Here is a 17,980-nt window from a genome sequence, read left to right on the forward strand (position 1 = left end):
TATATATATTGATGTGATGTTTACGTTGGGATATGTAACTTATCATCTTGGAAAGAGTATTAACCACCTAAGTGACTAAATATTTAGACATTTTAGGTGGTTTGCGGTCATAAAGGGGGTAGATTTCGGTCTAGCATGACCGAAATCACTTAGCTTAACCTCAAAGATATTGATTTCGGTCCTAAGTCAAATGGAAAAGAGTTTTCGGCCTTAAGGTCAAATAGGGAAGAGATTTCGGTCAAGGTGTTCTAGAAGGGGTGTTTGCGGTTTGACCTTTCCAAAAGCAAGAGTTCACGGTTTGGTTTTGGGATTAGATTCCCAAAACCGAAAACTACATTTACACCTTGGATTTTCATGATTTAAACTAAGTACTAGGCTCTTGTATGAAGAATCGAAACCCTTATTTGAATTAGTGTATTTACTTATAGTTTAAGGCTTAGCATTTTGATTTACGTTGATTTATACTAACCTAAATTAACTTAGGTTTCAATCCATACTTAGTTACTAGCTTATAAACATGTCCCTAAGGCTATAGATGATATTGTTAGTCTATATTATTAGCCCGCTTGTTTATGGGCCCTTTTTGTCTTTAGCCCATTAGGGTTTCTGTCTAGCTAGTATTTATATCTGCTTTATTCCTTGTAGTCTTTATGCTTTTCTCTGAGAACCCTTATAATTTCTCTTTGATATAATCATATGACAATGTTATCATGGTATCAGAGCAAAGGTTTGATACGTTGTTAGAAGTCTTTGTAGCAGTCATCTGTGGCGCGGATCGAAATTTTCTAGGGTTACTGTAGCATGCCGTTTTCGTTCATTATCACTGGTATTCGTTTTTTTTTTGATGTGTTGATTCGTTGCTACTGTTGATTCGTTGCTGCTGTTGGTTCATAATTGTTGTTGATTCGTTATTCAAGTGATTGCTTCCGCTGGTTTGTTACTCCTTTCATTCTCAGATTGTTATATTGTCATTGTGGTTATTCATTCACTATCAACATGACTGGAAAGGATGATTCCCTTCAGTCAATCAGTATTCGTTTGGATGGAAAGAATTATACGTATTGGAGTTACGTTATGAAGAACTTCCTTCGTGGGAAGAATATGTGGGGCTATGTCACTAGGACTAAAGTCAAACCCTCAGTGCCTCAAACTGAGAATTATGATATGTTGCTTGATGTTTGGGAGACTGATAACTCCAAGGTTATTACTTGGATCAATAACTCTGTTACTCGGTCCATTGGTATGCAGTTGACTAAGTATGACACAGCAAAGGAAGTTTGGAATCACTTGGAGAGACTGTATACTCAGTCCAATTTTGCTAAACAATACCAATTGGAATATGATATTCGTGCCCTTCAACAGAATGACCAGAACATTCAAGATTTCTATGCTGCTATGTCTGATCTCTGGGATCAATTGGCTCTTACTGAATCTAAAGAGTTAAAAGATTTTGAGCCTTACATTGCTAGGAGGGAAGAACAACGCTTGGTTCAGTTCTTGATGGCCTTGCATTCTGATTTTGAAGGTCTTCGTGGAACAATTCTTCATCGCTATCCTCTTCCTTCAGTTAATTCAGTTGTCCATGAGTTAATTGCAGAAGAGACTCGTATCAAGTCCCATGCAGATAAAGGGTTTAAAGCAACCTCTACTCCTACTCCCGCTCCTGCTGTGCTTGCTGTCTCCTCCAGTCAATCTCGACAAACTTCAAGAGTCGCTTATGATGAGTGTGCATTCTGCAAACAGAAGAATCATTGGAAAGCTCAGTGTCCATTGTTAGTCAACAAGGGTAAATCTGCTCAACCTCAGTCAGGGCAACAAAATAGGTCTGGTCAACAGAAGTTTCAGTCGCGTTCCTCTGGTACTCCTCCATGGACCCCTCGTCCTCCACAGTTTGCTGCTGCTGCTGTTCCACCAGTTGACACAGAATCTGTTGGACATATGCCACCATCTGCATTGGATCCCAAGGTGTTTGAGAGCTTTAGATAGTATTTGGCTTCTAATCCCACTGCCATGTCTGCATATATGTCTCATTCTGGTCCTTCTTCATCTGGCACTTCAGGTATTCCCTCATCTTTGTGGATTTTAGATTCTGGTGCAACCCATCATATGACTCCTCATTTGTCATCATTTACTTCTTTGTCGCAAGTGTCATCTATTTCTGTTAAGTCTGCTAGTGATACATCTATGCTAGTTGAGGGTGTTGGGTCTGTCTCTGTTTCTCATATCACTCTTCCTGATGTTTATTACATTCCGAAACTTACTTTGAACCTTGCCTCAGTCAGTCAGTTATGCAAGTCTGGTAATTGGGTGTTCTTTTCTGATTCTGTCTGTGTTATACAGGATCAACACACCCAGAAGGTGATTGGGATCGGTCGTAGGGTGGGGGAACTATATGTCTTGGAGGTCCTCAAAGTATCTGCTGTTGCTGCTTCCAACATTGATTTATCTTCTTTTCGTTTGAGTCCTTTGTCGCCTGAGTTTTATCTTTGGCATTCTCATTTGGGACATGTGTTTGTATCACGGTTGAATTTCTTAGCATCTAGTGGTGTTTTGGGTCATTTAAACTCTTGTGATATTTTTGATTGTAGTGGTTGCAAACTAGCAAATTTTTCTGCTTTACCCTTCAATAAAAGTATGTCTTGTTCTACTGCTCCTTTTGATATTATTCATTCTGATGTGTGGGGTCCTGCACCAGTATCCACAAAGGGTGGGTCAACCTATTATGTATCTTTTATAGATGATTATACTCGATATACATGGGTTTATCTTATGAAACGCAGATCTGATTTCTTTGATATTTACAGCAATTTTAGAGCTCTTGTTAAAACTCAACATTCGGCTGTGATTAAGTGCTTCAGGTGTGACTTAGGGGGTGAATATACCTCTAATGATTTCACTCGGTTACTTGCTTCTGATGGTACCATACACCAGTCTTCGTGTACTGACACACCTCAGCAAAACGGTGTGGCAGAACGAAAACATCGTCATATTGTTGAGATTGCCCGCTCATTGCTCCTGTCTGCGCAGGTCCCTAGTGCCTTTTGGGGAGAAGCAGTCCTAACTGTTGTGTATGTGATTAATCGTATCCCTACTTCATTGAATTCAGGAATATCTCCTTTTGAGAAGTTATATGGTCATCTACCAGACTACTCTTCCTTACGAGTTTTTGGATGTACTTGTTTTGTTCTTCGTCCTCATGTTGAAAGGAACAAGTTGGGGCCGAAATCTGCTATTTGTGTATTTTTGGGGTATGGTATTGGTCAGAAAGGATACCGTTGCTATGATCCTGTGAGTCAGAAGTTATATGTTTCTCGGCACGTTACTTTTTTAGAACATATTCCTTTCTACTCGATTCCTGCTACAGCCCACAATGTAACAAAGTCTGATCTTCTGCGTATTGATCCTTTTAATGAAGATATAGAGGCTCAAGACTCATCTATGCCACATGATCCCTCAGCACATGACACACCCACTTCTTCAGAGGGTGCCTCGACTCCACCTGTTCCTGAGCCTGATCCTCCGATTATTGAAGTTGAGGATCCACCTCCACCACCACCCCTCAGGAGATCTTCTCGTCCTGTCAAGTCCACCAAGCTACCAGATTTTTCTTACTCTACATATTCAGGACCGTTTGCTTCATTTATAGCAAGCATCCATCATCTGTCTGAACCTGAATCATATAGAGAAGCTGTTTCAGATCCTCTTTGGCATAATGCTATGGCTGAAGAACTCACTGCTCTTCATCAGACTCATACATGGGATTTGGTTTCTCTTCCTCCTGGGAAACATACGATAGGTTGTCGTTGGGTGTACAAGATAAAAACAAAAGTTGATGGCTCTGTTGAACGATATAAGGCTAGACTTGTAGCAAAAGGGTATTCACAACAGTATGGTTTTGACTACGAGGAGACATTTGCCCCAGTTGCAAAGATGACGACAGTTCGTACTATGATTGCAGTTGCATCCGTTCGACAGTGGAAGATATTTCAAATGGATATCAAGAATGCCTTTTTGAATGGTGACCTTCATGAAGAGGTTTATATGACCCCTCCTCCAGGAATTCAGCATCGATCGGGCGAGGTTTGTCGGCTTCGCAAAGCTTTGTATGGGCTCAAGCAAGCCCCTCGTGCTTGGTTTGAGAAATTCTCCACAGTGATTACCTCTCTTGGATTTGTCCAGAGTAATCACGATTCTACTTTGTTTATTAGATGCTCGAGTGCAGGACGGATTCTTCTGTCCTTATATGTGGATGACATGATTATTACAGGTGATGACCATGGTGGTATTGAGTCTTTGAAGTATGATCTAGCTCATCGATTTGCTATGAAGGATTTGGGCTTGCTGCGTTATTTCTTGGGTATTGAGGTCGCTCAGTCTAAGAAAGGGTACCTTCTTTCTCAGACTAAATATATATCTGACTTGTTTACACGGGCGGGACTTTCTGACAATCGGACTGTTGATACCCCTCTTGAAACCAATGCACGATACTCTCCTACTGATGGTGTTCCTTTGTCTGATCCGAATCTTTATCGTACTGTGGTGGTAAGTTTGGTTTATCTCACAGTCACTCGTCCAGATATTGCTCATGCTGTTCATATTGTCAGTCAGTTTGTTACTGCACCTACCTCTGTTCATTGGGGAGCTGTTCTTCGTATTCTGAGATATCTTCGTGGTACTCAGTTTCAGACTCTCTTGTTTCCCTCGACGTCTTCTCTTGAGTTACGTGCCTATAGTGATGCTGATTGGGATGGTGATCGTCATGATCGTAAGTCTACCACTGGATTTTGTGTATTTCTTGGAGAGTCTCTTATTTCATGGAAGAGCAAGAAACAGGATGTTGTCTCTAGATCTTCCACGGAGGCTGAATATCGTGTTATGGCTGTAACTACATGCGAGATTATCTGGTTACGGTGGCTGCTTGCGAATATGGGAGTTTACATTTCTTCACCTACTCCCTTGCATTGTGATAATAAAAGTGCGATACAAATTGCGAAGAATTCTGTTTTTCATGAGCGGACGAAGCACATTGAGATTGATTGTCATTTTACTCGTCATCACCTGCAGCTTAGCACCATTTCGCTTCCATTTGTTTCATCAACCTTGCAGCTTGCGGATATTTTTACGAAGGCTTTATCGGCTTCTCGGTTTCGGTTCTTATGTGACAAACTCTCAATGCTTATTGCTGCGGCATTGTGAGTTTGAGGGGGGATGTTAGTCTATATTATTAGCCCGCTTGTTTATGGGCCCTTTTTGTCTTTAGCCCATTAGGGTTTCTGTCTAGCTAGTATTTATATCCACTTTATTCCTTGTAGTCTTTATGCTTTTCTCTAAGAACCCTTGTAATTTCTCTTTGATATAATCATATGACAATGTTATCAGATATAATGCAACTAGGATTGCAACGTGGTTTCACTTATACATGGGTAGGGTTTAGACTTGCTGGATCTAAAAATTTTTGGATTGTGACAATGTAATCGTTTATTTTTTAGACAAACAATGTTTGTCGACCTGTTTTCCGCTTTGGCATGGTCCGCAAGACATCTCAAATCATAGATTTTTTTGTTATCGCCTACGTTCACAATGGTCATTACGTGAAAGTTAATTTACAAGAATCGCATCCAATGCCTAGAGTTTGCCACTTTGGCTTCACAAGATGTAATAATATTATGGTGGATGGAAGATAATGTATAATGCTCTACTTAATGTATATATTCTACCGAATGCAACATGTAATACTTGCAATATTCATATAACTGATGTCCCTAATAACTAATAAAATAAAATTATATATTATTAATATTACAAATTTTTTGTTATCGCCTATATGTACCCCCCACCCCCAATGTTGTGCATCCCCTTATATGTGAGTGTAATAGTACTTATGCACCCCTGATGTAACAGTCTATGTGGTGAAAATGATATTTATCGCACAACCCATATCAAATGAAAGGAAGTACACCGTATTTGGGTTCTTTGGGTTATGTATAAAAATTATCTTTTTCATTAAAAATTAATTGTAAATTACATTTTCTTTTTAATATACTTTTATGAATTTTTATTTGACTTTTGATGGGTGGTTTTGATTAAGTAAAGAGTCAAAACCATTATATCGAGCAAGAGACACAAATTCAATAATATTTTTTAACAAAACAAAAACGATGTTACCAAAATTTTCCCTCTCCTTAATTAGCAATATTGAAAAACGTTTCAAATTCTTGATAAAAATCAAGATTTTTAGATATATATATATCATAGCACACTATATAATAGTCATGAATTACAAAGTGAAACTAAACCACATCAAAGGTATCACCACCATTCACTTGAAAATCTTGAATGGTTTAATAATATCAAGTGAAAATCACACTTAAACCATACACATTCATGCTTACTACTGTATTTTCTTTTTCGTATTATCTCATCTACACCAAGATCGCTATACACCATATCCATTTTCAATTTCCATCATTTACCTTCCTTCTTCCATTTCTTTAGGTTTAGGGCTCCTCTCTATTTTCAATAAGAGATTCCAAACGCGAAGAACTACTCCTCCCCCAAGCTCTCTCCTTCCATATCCTCTCAACTTCCTCAAAGCTCAACCCTTTCGTCTCCGGCACAAACACAAACACAAACGCAAACGCAAGAACAGCAATGACAGCCAGAATCAAGAACGTCCAACCAGTCCCAACAGCTTCCGCAATCGAAAGAAAGCTCTGCGCCACCACCAAATTCGACACCCAATTCACCGTCGCCGACATCCCTCCACATATCCCTCTATACGATTCCGGATATATCTCAGAGTTCACCGTCCATGGAACCGGACCCATACCAGGGGCGAAGAACGCGATGTAAAGAGCTAACCCTAGAACAGCGACCCACCCAATGTTCGCAACCCCAATCGATTCAAAGTAAAACGCAACCGATAGAAGAATCAAAGAGAGGATTACACCTGACAGACTGCTTAGCGCTAATTTCCGGCGGCCGAAATGGTCGATGAGGTAGATTCCGACGACGGTGCCAGCGGCGTTCATTAATGCGACTATGAGGGATAGTAAAAGGGCTAACTGGTTTGATTTGAATCCGGCCATTTGAACTATCGTTGGACTGTAGTACATGACTGTGTTGATTCCGGTGAACTGTTGGAAAGCTTGAAGACCAGCTCCGGCGAAAAAGGCAAGGCGGATTTCTTTGATTCTGAACACGTCCCAGTAGCTCACGGCGTTTTTGCGTTGGTGTTCTTCTTCTAGAGCGGTGGAAAGCTGGTCGAGTTCTTCTTCTAACCGGTAAGGATCGTAGATTTTTGAGAGGACAACAATGGCGTCGGATTTGCTTTTCTTCATGTAAAGCCACCGTGGTGATTCGGGAAGAAATAACATCAAGAAGAATTGGATTATAGCGGGAACAGCAGCTACTCCAAGCATCCATCGCCATGTCCCACGAACCTGTTCAATAGCATATGTACAGAGTTTTAGATTCGAGAAACTTTATGAAGATCTATGAATCTGTGGATTCTATTGAGAGAATATTATTCATAAATGTGAATGTTGGATGTTAATCATGTTATTATGTATAGTTTGGGGACTATTTTTCTCACTTATGCATAATGTCACATTTTGTGATTTCTATTTAGACTGTTTAATATTCACAAGTTCCACAATTTGAAAAAAAAAAAAAAAAAAAACAAAACTACAAATTTGGTCCCTATGGTATTTAAAAACCTTTGGAAAGGATCCAAAAGTTTTTCAACTTGCATGAAAGGTCCAAAATCAAAAACCTTTGGAAAGGATCCAAAAGTTTTTCAACTTGCATGAAAGGTCCAAAATCAAAATGTTTCTGTGTTTTTGATCCAAAAAAACTTGAAAAGACCATTATACCTTTTTAATTTTTTTTGTGTTTTTGTATTTTTGATCCAAAAAAACTTGAAAAGACCATTATACCTTTTTAATTTTTTTTAGATTTTTTTTGTTCTTCTTTGATTTGTTTCCTTAGTATCTGGAGAATTTTTTAAATATAAAAGAAAAAAAAGTGGCCAACTCTCTCTCTCTCTCTCACACACACACACACACATAAAAAAAGAGGTTGGTTTCATCACATCCATTCCCGTCATGAAGCCCTAAATCCTAATGGATTCAACAATCAAAAACTTCATCCGAGTAAATCCTACGTTCGACGCCACCAACACCGCTCGACATTTCTTCATCTTCATCACCTCCATTTCTCGATGTTTTCCCACACCGACCATCATAGCATCACCGCCAGTCACGACCTCTCAGTCCACTCAGTCATCAATGAAGTCGAAGAAGGCGAAATTGCTTTCATCTCTAGTGTACCCCACGATGCTACACCCTCTTCTCTCCCAATCACCCTTAGAAATAATGATGTCGTACTCTCTGAATTTGAAGAATAGAGTATGAGATGTATTTACAGATAAACATATTACAATGTGTAAGGAGTTGGGAATATTACTCGATGGAGATGATTAGGGGACTTTGCTTCATATCTTCACGAAGCCTATGGGTGACAGGTATGCCCTTGTTCATCAATGCTCTTGAACTCATTCAATTTTCTTGAAAACATTATCAACATATTCAATAATACCTAACCCTAACTTACTATTGATCAATCCCCAAAATTTATGATCATTTTTCGTAAATATCTGAGCAGGACAATGATATTCATCGAGATAATTTAGAGGGTTGGGTGTATGCTGAAAGATGATAAAGGCAAGGTGCATCATAAGGTATGGTGTGGAAGATTTGGCAAGAGGAACTTATCTGAATTCTTCATATATATATATATATATATATATATATATATATATATATATATATATATATATATATATATATATATATAGAGAGAGAGAGAGAGAGAGAAAGAGAGAGAACTGAAGCTCTAGAATTAAAGGTGGGGTGTGTGCATTTTTGATCTCGATAACATTAGTTTGGTTTTTGAACCTGGGTAAAAAAAATCTTAAGAACCTAATTTTTTGGGGACTCCTTGTGTGTGTAATCTAGTAGCAAAGTAAAAAACAATCTTTTTTTTTCCTGATTTGCATATGATAGATGTGGAAGAAGAATAAGAAGAGAAAGGGAAAGGGAAAAGGAAAGAGTGAGTTTGTGTGTGTGTGTGTGTGTGAGAGAGAGAGAGAGAGAGTACGGTGGGGATGGGTGGTTGCTCCAATTCTTTTTGTTTTTTTTTTAAATTAAAATAGCATTAAAGTAGTTATAGAAAAAGAAAAAAGAAATTAAAATGGTATAACCGTCTTTTCAAATTTTTTTGGACCAAAAACACAGAAACATTTTGATTTTGAACCTTCCATGCAAGTTGAAAAGCTTTTGGACCCTATCCAAAGGTTTTAAATACCACAGGGACCAAATTTGTAGTTTTGTCAAAAAAAAAAAAGGAACAGGTCCGGTTTGAAAATGAACATCCCATTTAAAATTGAATTGAGATTTGAGATATTATGTCAAACCTATCAACTTGACACCTTATACCAACCCGGATCATGGATAAACATTTTTTCTAAAATATAAAGTAAAAAATGTCGTTTTAAACCTGGGGATCGATGGCTGGAAAACACCTTACGTTATGACGAAGCGATGAGTTTTACTTATTGGGTGGTTTGTGATCAAACAAGGAAATTTCGTTAGCTTCTCACACCGAAACCAAGTCCGACAAAAATAATGAAAACATAGGTTTTTCAAACCGATTTTGTTGTCGTAGAGAAAAACCGAAGCGAATATCAAACCAGTCCTATTCGATTTAAAAATCTTGTGCACCATTGATTTTTTTTTTTGAACACATATCGTCAACCAACTATAACGTTTGTACACGTATTACCATTAAACTTCACCTTTGTTCAAAAAATATCAATATGTTATCGGTAATAGTAGGTCACCAGTCACTATGTGGTTGCTGACATGGATTTTACTGTTTATTATGTACACGTTATACCATTAAACTTTTTTTTTTGTATACATTATACCATTAAACTTTCATAGAATACAACCAATCATAACTTATGTATTTTTTTATGAGATATTAACTAATATGAAATAAGGTTCTTAATCCCACATTGATAGAAGGTAGTATATTGAGGTGGTCTCCAATCCTATAAAAAGAGTCCAAAATTTTGGTTTCAAAGCATCCCAATCAAAAACACTTGAAGTGTTTGATTTTTTCTTTTCTTATTTTGTTTTAATGTGCATAAAAATGTTATCAAAACTTTGGAAGGCTTGGATGTAATCTAGGAGGAAAGGGGAGACTTAATAGATTGGTCTATGGAATTGTGATATGATTTATCATATATATATTAAGCTTTTAGGGGTTGTTAAGAGCATCTTTAAGATATATTTTTTTATGACTAATTACTATTTTTATTGATCACTTATCACCATTGGAAGAGATAGTATTTTTCCTTTTTTCATTGATATATATATATATATATATATATATATATATATATATATATATATATATATATATAATTTTTAGGTTTTGTACATCTAACCCCATCTCATTTAACGATCTTTAATTTTACTCATTTAGTTATACTTAAGTTTTAAATATTTATTATTTCTTTATTAATTAACTAATTTTATTAAACTCATGATACTTCATTTACAAAATATGAAATTTAGAAATGGATATATAATATTTTCAATCTTTCTATTTTTATAACTATAATGTAATAATCATGGCAGCAGCATTGGGCATAAATATGGGAAGGGCGCGATTTTTAGTACATCTCTTATGGGTATAACATTTATTCAGACCAAATTTTGGTCCAAGTGTCCTACACTTCGGCTCAGCTCAGGCCCGCTAATATGGGGCAAGCAAAGGACATCGGCAAACGCGGCCTTAAAAATGAAAAGTGATGACAGAAAGCTGTAAAAATGGGAAAAAAAACGCATAAACCCAATTTCTTTTAAAACAAAAGACAAGTTGTCTCGTTGGCAATGCCAATGTTCATATAATCGCCAATCACTGGTTCATGCTCACCCTCTCCAAATCGTAAATCTAACAACTACATCAACGGCAAAAAAAATAAAAATCAATCCTTTTAGATTTTCAATTGCGTTCGGAAAATTTTATCCAAATTTCTAGAGTTTGAGGATCAAATATGTGGAAAGAAGAGTTCGATTGTTCATCTGTTTGAGAATCCAATTTGTGAAAGAGGAGGATGACAAGCCTATGTTGCTCAATGATGGATTCGCTCCATATGTAATTGTTGATGATTAATATTTGAGATAACCAGCCCGATGGACAATAGAACCGCATTGTACAAATATTGCAACAAGGCTTCAGGTCGGGCGGGGCATCATGTTATATATATATATATATATATATATATATATATATATATATATATATATATATATATATAGCCCAAGTTTCATTGTTTTGGGCTCCGTTAGTATGGAATATGGCTGGAACGTAGAGAGTAAGGCAAGAGGACTTGACAAACAAATATATTTCGCGAATCGACCCTTAATATCGGCGCTTAAAAACAGAAGTCGAGGTATGTCTCATAGGGTTGGAGACAAATTAGAAAAATTTCTTATCGTTCGGCAACAGTTTGCTTGATTGATTATACCTATCTTCTCGTCGACTCGCCCCCAATCGATTATCGTTCAACGGCAACGGTTGGGTGAGCATGGTGCCGGTTTTGGACCAAACCGAACCACAAACCAATAGATGTGGTTTATATATGCCTAAAACTAATATGTGCAATTTTTGTCTAGGGTCGGTTTTGCATGTGGTTTTGGTTTGTATAGGTGTGGTTTCGGTTTTTAACCAAAATAAAGTGGTGGTGCAATTTATGTTAGAAATTCAAGATTGTAAACTCGGCTAACTCCGCCTCTTAGCAAGACAATTTGAGTCATTTCGGCCAAAAAAAAAACTCTAAAATCATTCAATTCGTTCAAAAAACAATGCAACTAGGTCCAAAAAAGACAAACTTAGTACAAAGTATGACCAATTCAGACCAACTCATAATCGGATGCCTCTTTAAATCCCATCCGGTTCAAAACGATCATCCAATTCAAAAGAGAACAAAAACTTATTTTAGCAAAAAACAAAAGGCACTCCTCGTATTTATAGTGGAACTCCACCCACTTTGTTTCATGAATTAAGCGATGTGGGACTCAAGGGACTCGAAGGAAAACACCAACCTTGACAATTTCTAATAATATCCATTATATCGTCGGAGGGTTCTGAGTCGTATCATGCAATCAGTCACTATCAACACCAAGGAGTGGAGAGTTCTTCAAGCGTTTCAGTGATATCAGTCTTTCCCTTTTCAATATTAAATTAGAAAACTTTCACTATTAATTTCTTTTATTTGTAATTTTTATCTTTGCGTTTTAGTGGTCAAATGAATGATTGTGTTTTTATGATTTAATGTTATTAGTTTTCTAGCACTTTTTTTAAAAGAATGCATTTTTATATGTATCAATAAATGAAATATATAATGATTTTGGGGTTGGTGATTTTAGTGTCACCTGACATTTTATGTAATTAGAACTGACATGTGAGCTAAGGGGCTTATCGTTTGTACTCTATATTATATGTTTGGTGAATGCAGAGTGCATGCATATATAAGATCGACTTATAAGCCGGTATGACAAAAAAGTGGGGGTAAGGGGGGTCCACCCCTTGCAGGGTCCTAGGGGCAGAGCTCCTAGCGGGGTCCAAGGGGCAGAGCCGCTGGCGGTTTGGGGCAGCGCCCCACAAGGTCTTCGGAAATTTGAATTAGTTACATTATGGAAAAACCAAATTCTAATGGGTGATTATGGTAAAATTGATAAATTTTATCAATTTTGGTAACCATTGATTATACCATTAATTTTGTGATTTTCCTAACTAATATAGAAGATTAACCCTAATCTGTAATGTATTTATACGACTCCTCTTTTGAGCCATAAAGATATAACCTTTCTTCAACTCTCTTTCTTTTATATGAACTCAGAACCATCTACGATTTTGGCTTGTGTTTTTGTGCTTAGATACACAAGGGTCCTTTTGGATTATCCTATACTAGATTTTTTGTAACCCACCCAAACATAGGGTGGAAATATTAGTTCGAAAAATAAATTTACACGATCCAAGAGAAATCCGGTTCTCCACCATCACCCTAATCAAATATCGTCCTAACATTTGGTGGGTTTTTGCTGATGTTTTCTGTAAATGTTTCTTTAATTTTTATTGGAAGCATGACATGTTATTTCATTAATTTTTTGGCATTATCGCCGGTAAGCCTTTTGATAGAATCCTCATTTTGTAGCTTTCATGTTGGCAAGTTATTTTGTGACATATTAATACACAAAAATCACAAATGCTTTCATGTTTTTCTCTTTAATGATTTATTGTCTTTGAATATGAGGATACGTCATTAATTGGTTGACACATACTCTTGGATCAGGATAAAAGTTCTTTTTATGATTTTGGTCAAAATAATCATATGGAGAAACAAATAACAAGACTGATTACTGTGATATTTCCTCTTGATTGTAATCCCTTTTTTATGTTAAGTTGAAAATAAGGTTCTTTAGCATGCTCGACTTATGCTCAATCTTTGATAATGGTGATTATTTCTATCCTAAATTATCTTATTCTAAATCAAGAAAACCAGTGCATCATGAAGAAGATAACATAAAAAGATAAAAGTTGAGAAAATCTGACCTCAGTGAAAGCAAGATTGACAAGGTAAGAAAGAAACTGCCCACTAGTGATCATGAGCACATTGGTGCTCACAAGACCTCCCCTTATTTCTGATGGAGCAGCTTCAGCTATATACATTGGAGCAGTAACAGATGCAACCCCTACCCCCAATCCAACCAAAAGCCTACCAAATATAATCACATATGGATTCCATGCAGCAGCCATTACAAAAGATCCCAATGCAAATATCACATCTGCAAGAAGAGTAGCAGCTTTTCGCCCATATTCATCATTTATTGCTCCTCCAGCTGCAGCCCCTATCATTGCTCCAACTAATGCCATGCTTACAATTGTTTCCTATACATATATATATATATATATATATATATATATATATATATATATATATATATATATATATATATATATATAAACTATCATAACCAAGTTGAATGATGAGAAAAATTGATCGATTAAGTTGGGAATGGAAGATGTACTTGTAGAAAACTACTTTGATCAACTGCTTCAAATTCGTCACGAATGTACAAAAGAGCACCTGATATAACTCCTGAAAGATGCATATGATAATTGAGTAGTTTTAGCGTATATTACCAAATCAAACCAAGATAGAGATCATATATATAATATCTAACAAAAGGAAAATAGAAAAGAAGGTGACCTGTGTCGTATCCGAAAAGGAGACCCCCGATTCCAGCTACAACAGTTAAACCCAATACATATGTATTGCTAAAGTAAGTAATTTTCTTATCATGACCAGAATCTATAAATCCTGAACTCCCTGGAAACGTTTCGATCGTCATCTTCAACCCAGTTTATATAATTCAAGAACCCACGAGAATACCAACACCTCAATTTATCGAATTGGTGGGTAGATGAAAATCCAAGGTGAATTTGAGGCTATTGTCGATTGATTTGTTTGTCAATTTATCAAGACCAAACAAATACATCCAATTGGCTGATTTCGAGCTGGAGAAAGGGGAAATGTGAATCTGTTCCTTGAAATTTGATAGTCAAAGATGACAGATTTTTAGTAAAGTGAGTAAGCTAGACTGATCGGATGAAATTTAGGGACAAGAATGGTATTTACTGCAACTCTCCGACGATGTTGTGAAGATAAAGTAAGGACTGCAAGACGTGGAGAATTTGATTTTAAACTTGTTTGAAGAGGGATGTAATCTAAAATCACAAGCGGGGGAGTCACCACCAACATATTTTCATTTTTAGTATTAATTTTTCCAATCATTTATATTTGTAGAACATAAACGTTTTCATTATTTAAGAAAAAAAAAACATAGTATTTTTACGGAAATAATTAATAATTGTGCAAATTCCGTAGGAAATTGTTAAAAAAACTTGTGAAAACACAAAAATAAAATCTTTTAGTTATTTTTGCATGGTTTCTCTATTATCGCAAAATCTTTGTACAAATAAAAGGCTCATAAGTTTAGTTGTTTTATGCATAAAAATCTCATTATTTGGAAAAAAAATTGATAAAGTTTTTTTAAAAAAATTTGAACAGAAAAGTCTCGATTAATGAATTTTACACGATAATCTGTCATTTCCTTTTAAAATAAAAATAAAGACTTTTTCGTTAACTTAGACAAAATATTAAATATTCAATTTTTATATTCTTTTATCCTAAAAAATCAAATTCAAAAGCCTAAAGGATATCTCAAACATTGACTCAGTTACAAACAAATACTAGTTTGCATTCAGTTGATTAAACACGGATCTTGGTCAAAATTTATTTCTCATTAAGAAATTATACTTCCACATAAACACCAGAAAAATATCAATTCTTACCGAGAAAAACATTTATAAGAGAATATATATGTGCCAAAATGATGGGTGTTACGCCCATTTAATACCCATGTTGGAACAAGTTTATAAAAGTTAACCAAATTTATTTTTTACTTAATTGCTAAATGTTAAATAATATAGATTTTCTAATATGTGTCTAAGCACATATAAAAACGTTAATTATAGAAAATATTACCAATATGAAATATATTAATTATATAAAATATTTTTTATAATTAATGCATTTTATATTTTTCAATTAAAAATATTCTTTATAATTAATAATTAATGCATCTCATATTTAAATATGATAATATTTATAAAAATCCTTAAATAATAAATTAAATTTGCATTTTATATTTTTCAATTAAAAATATTCTTTATAATTAATAATTAATGCATCTCATATTTAATTATGATAATATTTCTTATAAAAATCCTTAAATAATAAATTAAATTTGCATCTACAAATTACTTTTGATAAATATTTCTAACTAAAATCCTTCACTCCCTAGCCCACTTTAAATAAACAAATTTACAAACTAAATATTAAGCCACGTCACCTACCAAACTTGATTTGATCCATTTGGTCCATATATAAATCCAAGTGTTGTTACGATGTACAGCCCATTTCGAATTTATGTGAAGGTGGGTAGTCTGTCATTTGTAACCAACATGTGATTTTATCATATATTCTAACCTACATCAAGATCACATGATTCAAACATCAACCCACGTGTCGATCCAAACAGGGTCTTGTACTACTTGTCAATCCAGTACAAACCATGTTATCCACGCGCTACAGCCTATGCTACTGATCTTACTCGCCTTCTCCACCGTCCTTTTTCTGGACGCGTGTCAATCTTAAGAGACAGTAGAAATACATTTTGACCCGCTGTGACTGAATTTTTCAACGAATGTTCTTCACACAATATTTATAAATATATGTTTTATTAAATATAACAATAATGTTGTTAAATTTGATATAATAATTCGTATATTAAGTTGATATAATATATTGATTATATAATAATATATACATCTATTAAAACTGCATAATCTTATTGTTTTTGTTTTTAAAAATAACAATATAATTTTGTATATAATATTATTTTTAACTATTGTTGTTGTAAGTTATTTAAAATAATATATTTGGAAAATCTTAGTTATTTTAATTTGGTTTCAAAAGTTTCATTTATTTAAAATTTATTTGATGAATATTGTTAGTTTCTTTTATTGTAATTATTTAAAACAACAAACATTGTTTTTGTTTTTAAAGATAATATTGTATTTTTTATATAATATTACTTTTAACTATTTTTATTGTAAATTATTTTTAAGCTGTTTATTTAAAAACTCTTAATGATTATAAAAAATAGTTTCGTAGTTTTTTTGTTAACCATTTAACATTATATTGAAATTAATATTAAAACTATAATTTATAACTTTTATCTATTAATAGTCTCTCGATTGTTGTCAAGTTTAACTGAATTTTTGATTTAAGTTAATCGTTTAACATTATATTGAAATTAATAATTTAACTATTTTTCATAAAAATCATAAATTATACAAAAGTAGTGACTTTAAAATGACAATTGTTCACATACGACAATATATTTAAACTAATAAGTTAACTATAATATGTTAAAAAGTTAAAGTTATAATTTTATAAATAGAAGTAAATTATGATATTTTAATATTGTAGTTAACTTAATTTATGATTAGAATTTAGTTTTTACATTAATTTAACATTATTAACCAATTTATAATAATTATTAGAAAGAAATTGAAAAGTCATGGTGGTTTAAAATGCATGTGGTGCAAGTAAAAATGCCTATTTTATAAGTATCACCAGGCGAATGCCCGCGCGTTGCGCAGAAACACCTATATAGTTGAAATATTTACAAATATATATATATATATATATATATATATATATATATATATATATATATATATATAACAATAACGTTGCTGTTAAATTTGATATAATAATTTGTATACTAAATTGATATAATATATTGATTATTTTGAAATATATGATAATATATACATCTATTATAATTGTATAATCTCAACCGTTTGAATGACTTCTACCCGCGAGTTACTCATGAATAAAATTAAATATTATATATGGCTTAATGTTATTTATAGTTTTTGTTATTGTTAATTAATTTTTTAAAATTTATTTTCTTAACGTTTTAATTTCTATCATTATAATTATTTAAAACATTAGACATTGTTTTTTGATTTTAAAGGTAACAATATAATCATTTATATAGAGTTATTTTTAACTATTGTTATTGTAAGTTATTTTAAGCTAATTATTTAAAAACTTTTAACGATTATACAAATATTTTTAGGAAATATTTTAGTTAAATTGATATTATAATTTACTTTTTGCATTTAGCACTACAATTTATCACTTTTAACTATTCACAAAATATTCATTGGGTTTTTTAAGTGGAACTGAAACTTATATTTAAGTTGACAT

The 17,980-nt window shown here is 34.0% G+C and overlaps 2 protein-coding genes across 2 annotated transcripts; one reads left to right on the forward strand and one right to left on the reverse strand.

The window, feature by feature from the left end:
• Positions 1–996: 996 nt before the first annotated feature.
• Positions 997–1,986, forward strand: LOC145120707 (uncharacterized). The gene has a single exon (XM_079056512.1). The coding sequence runs from the start codon at positions 997–999 to the stop codon at positions 1,984–1,986; it is 990 nt and encodes a 329-aa protein (XP_078912638.1).
• A 4,209-nt stretch (positions 1,987–6,195) lies between these two features.
• On the reverse strand, positions 6,196–14,818 carry LOC145158123 (inositol transporter 1-like). The gene is made up of 4 exons (XM_079077062.1): positions 14,345–14,818; positions 14,163–14,233; positions 13,687–14,022; positions 6,196–7,442 (listed from the first exon to the last, which is right to left on the reverse strand). Exons 1-4 carry the CDS (start codon positions 14,484–14,486, stop codon positions 6,498–6,500), a joined length of 1,494 nt encoding a protein of 497 aa, XP_078933188.1. The 5' UTR covers positions 14,487–14,818; the 3' UTR covers positions 6,196–6,497.
• Positions 14,819–17,980: the final 3,162 nt, after the last annotated feature.

The sequence above is a fragment of the Lactuca virosa genome, chromosome 1, assembly GCF_052849685.1.
Source record: "Lactuca virosa cultivar CGN04683 chromosome 1, Lactuca_virosa_CGN04683_v6, whole genome shotgun sequence".
Classification (NCBI taxonomy): domain Eukaryota; kingdom Viridiplantae; phylum Streptophyta; class Magnoliopsida; order Asterales; family Asteraceae; genus Lactuca; species Lactuca virosa.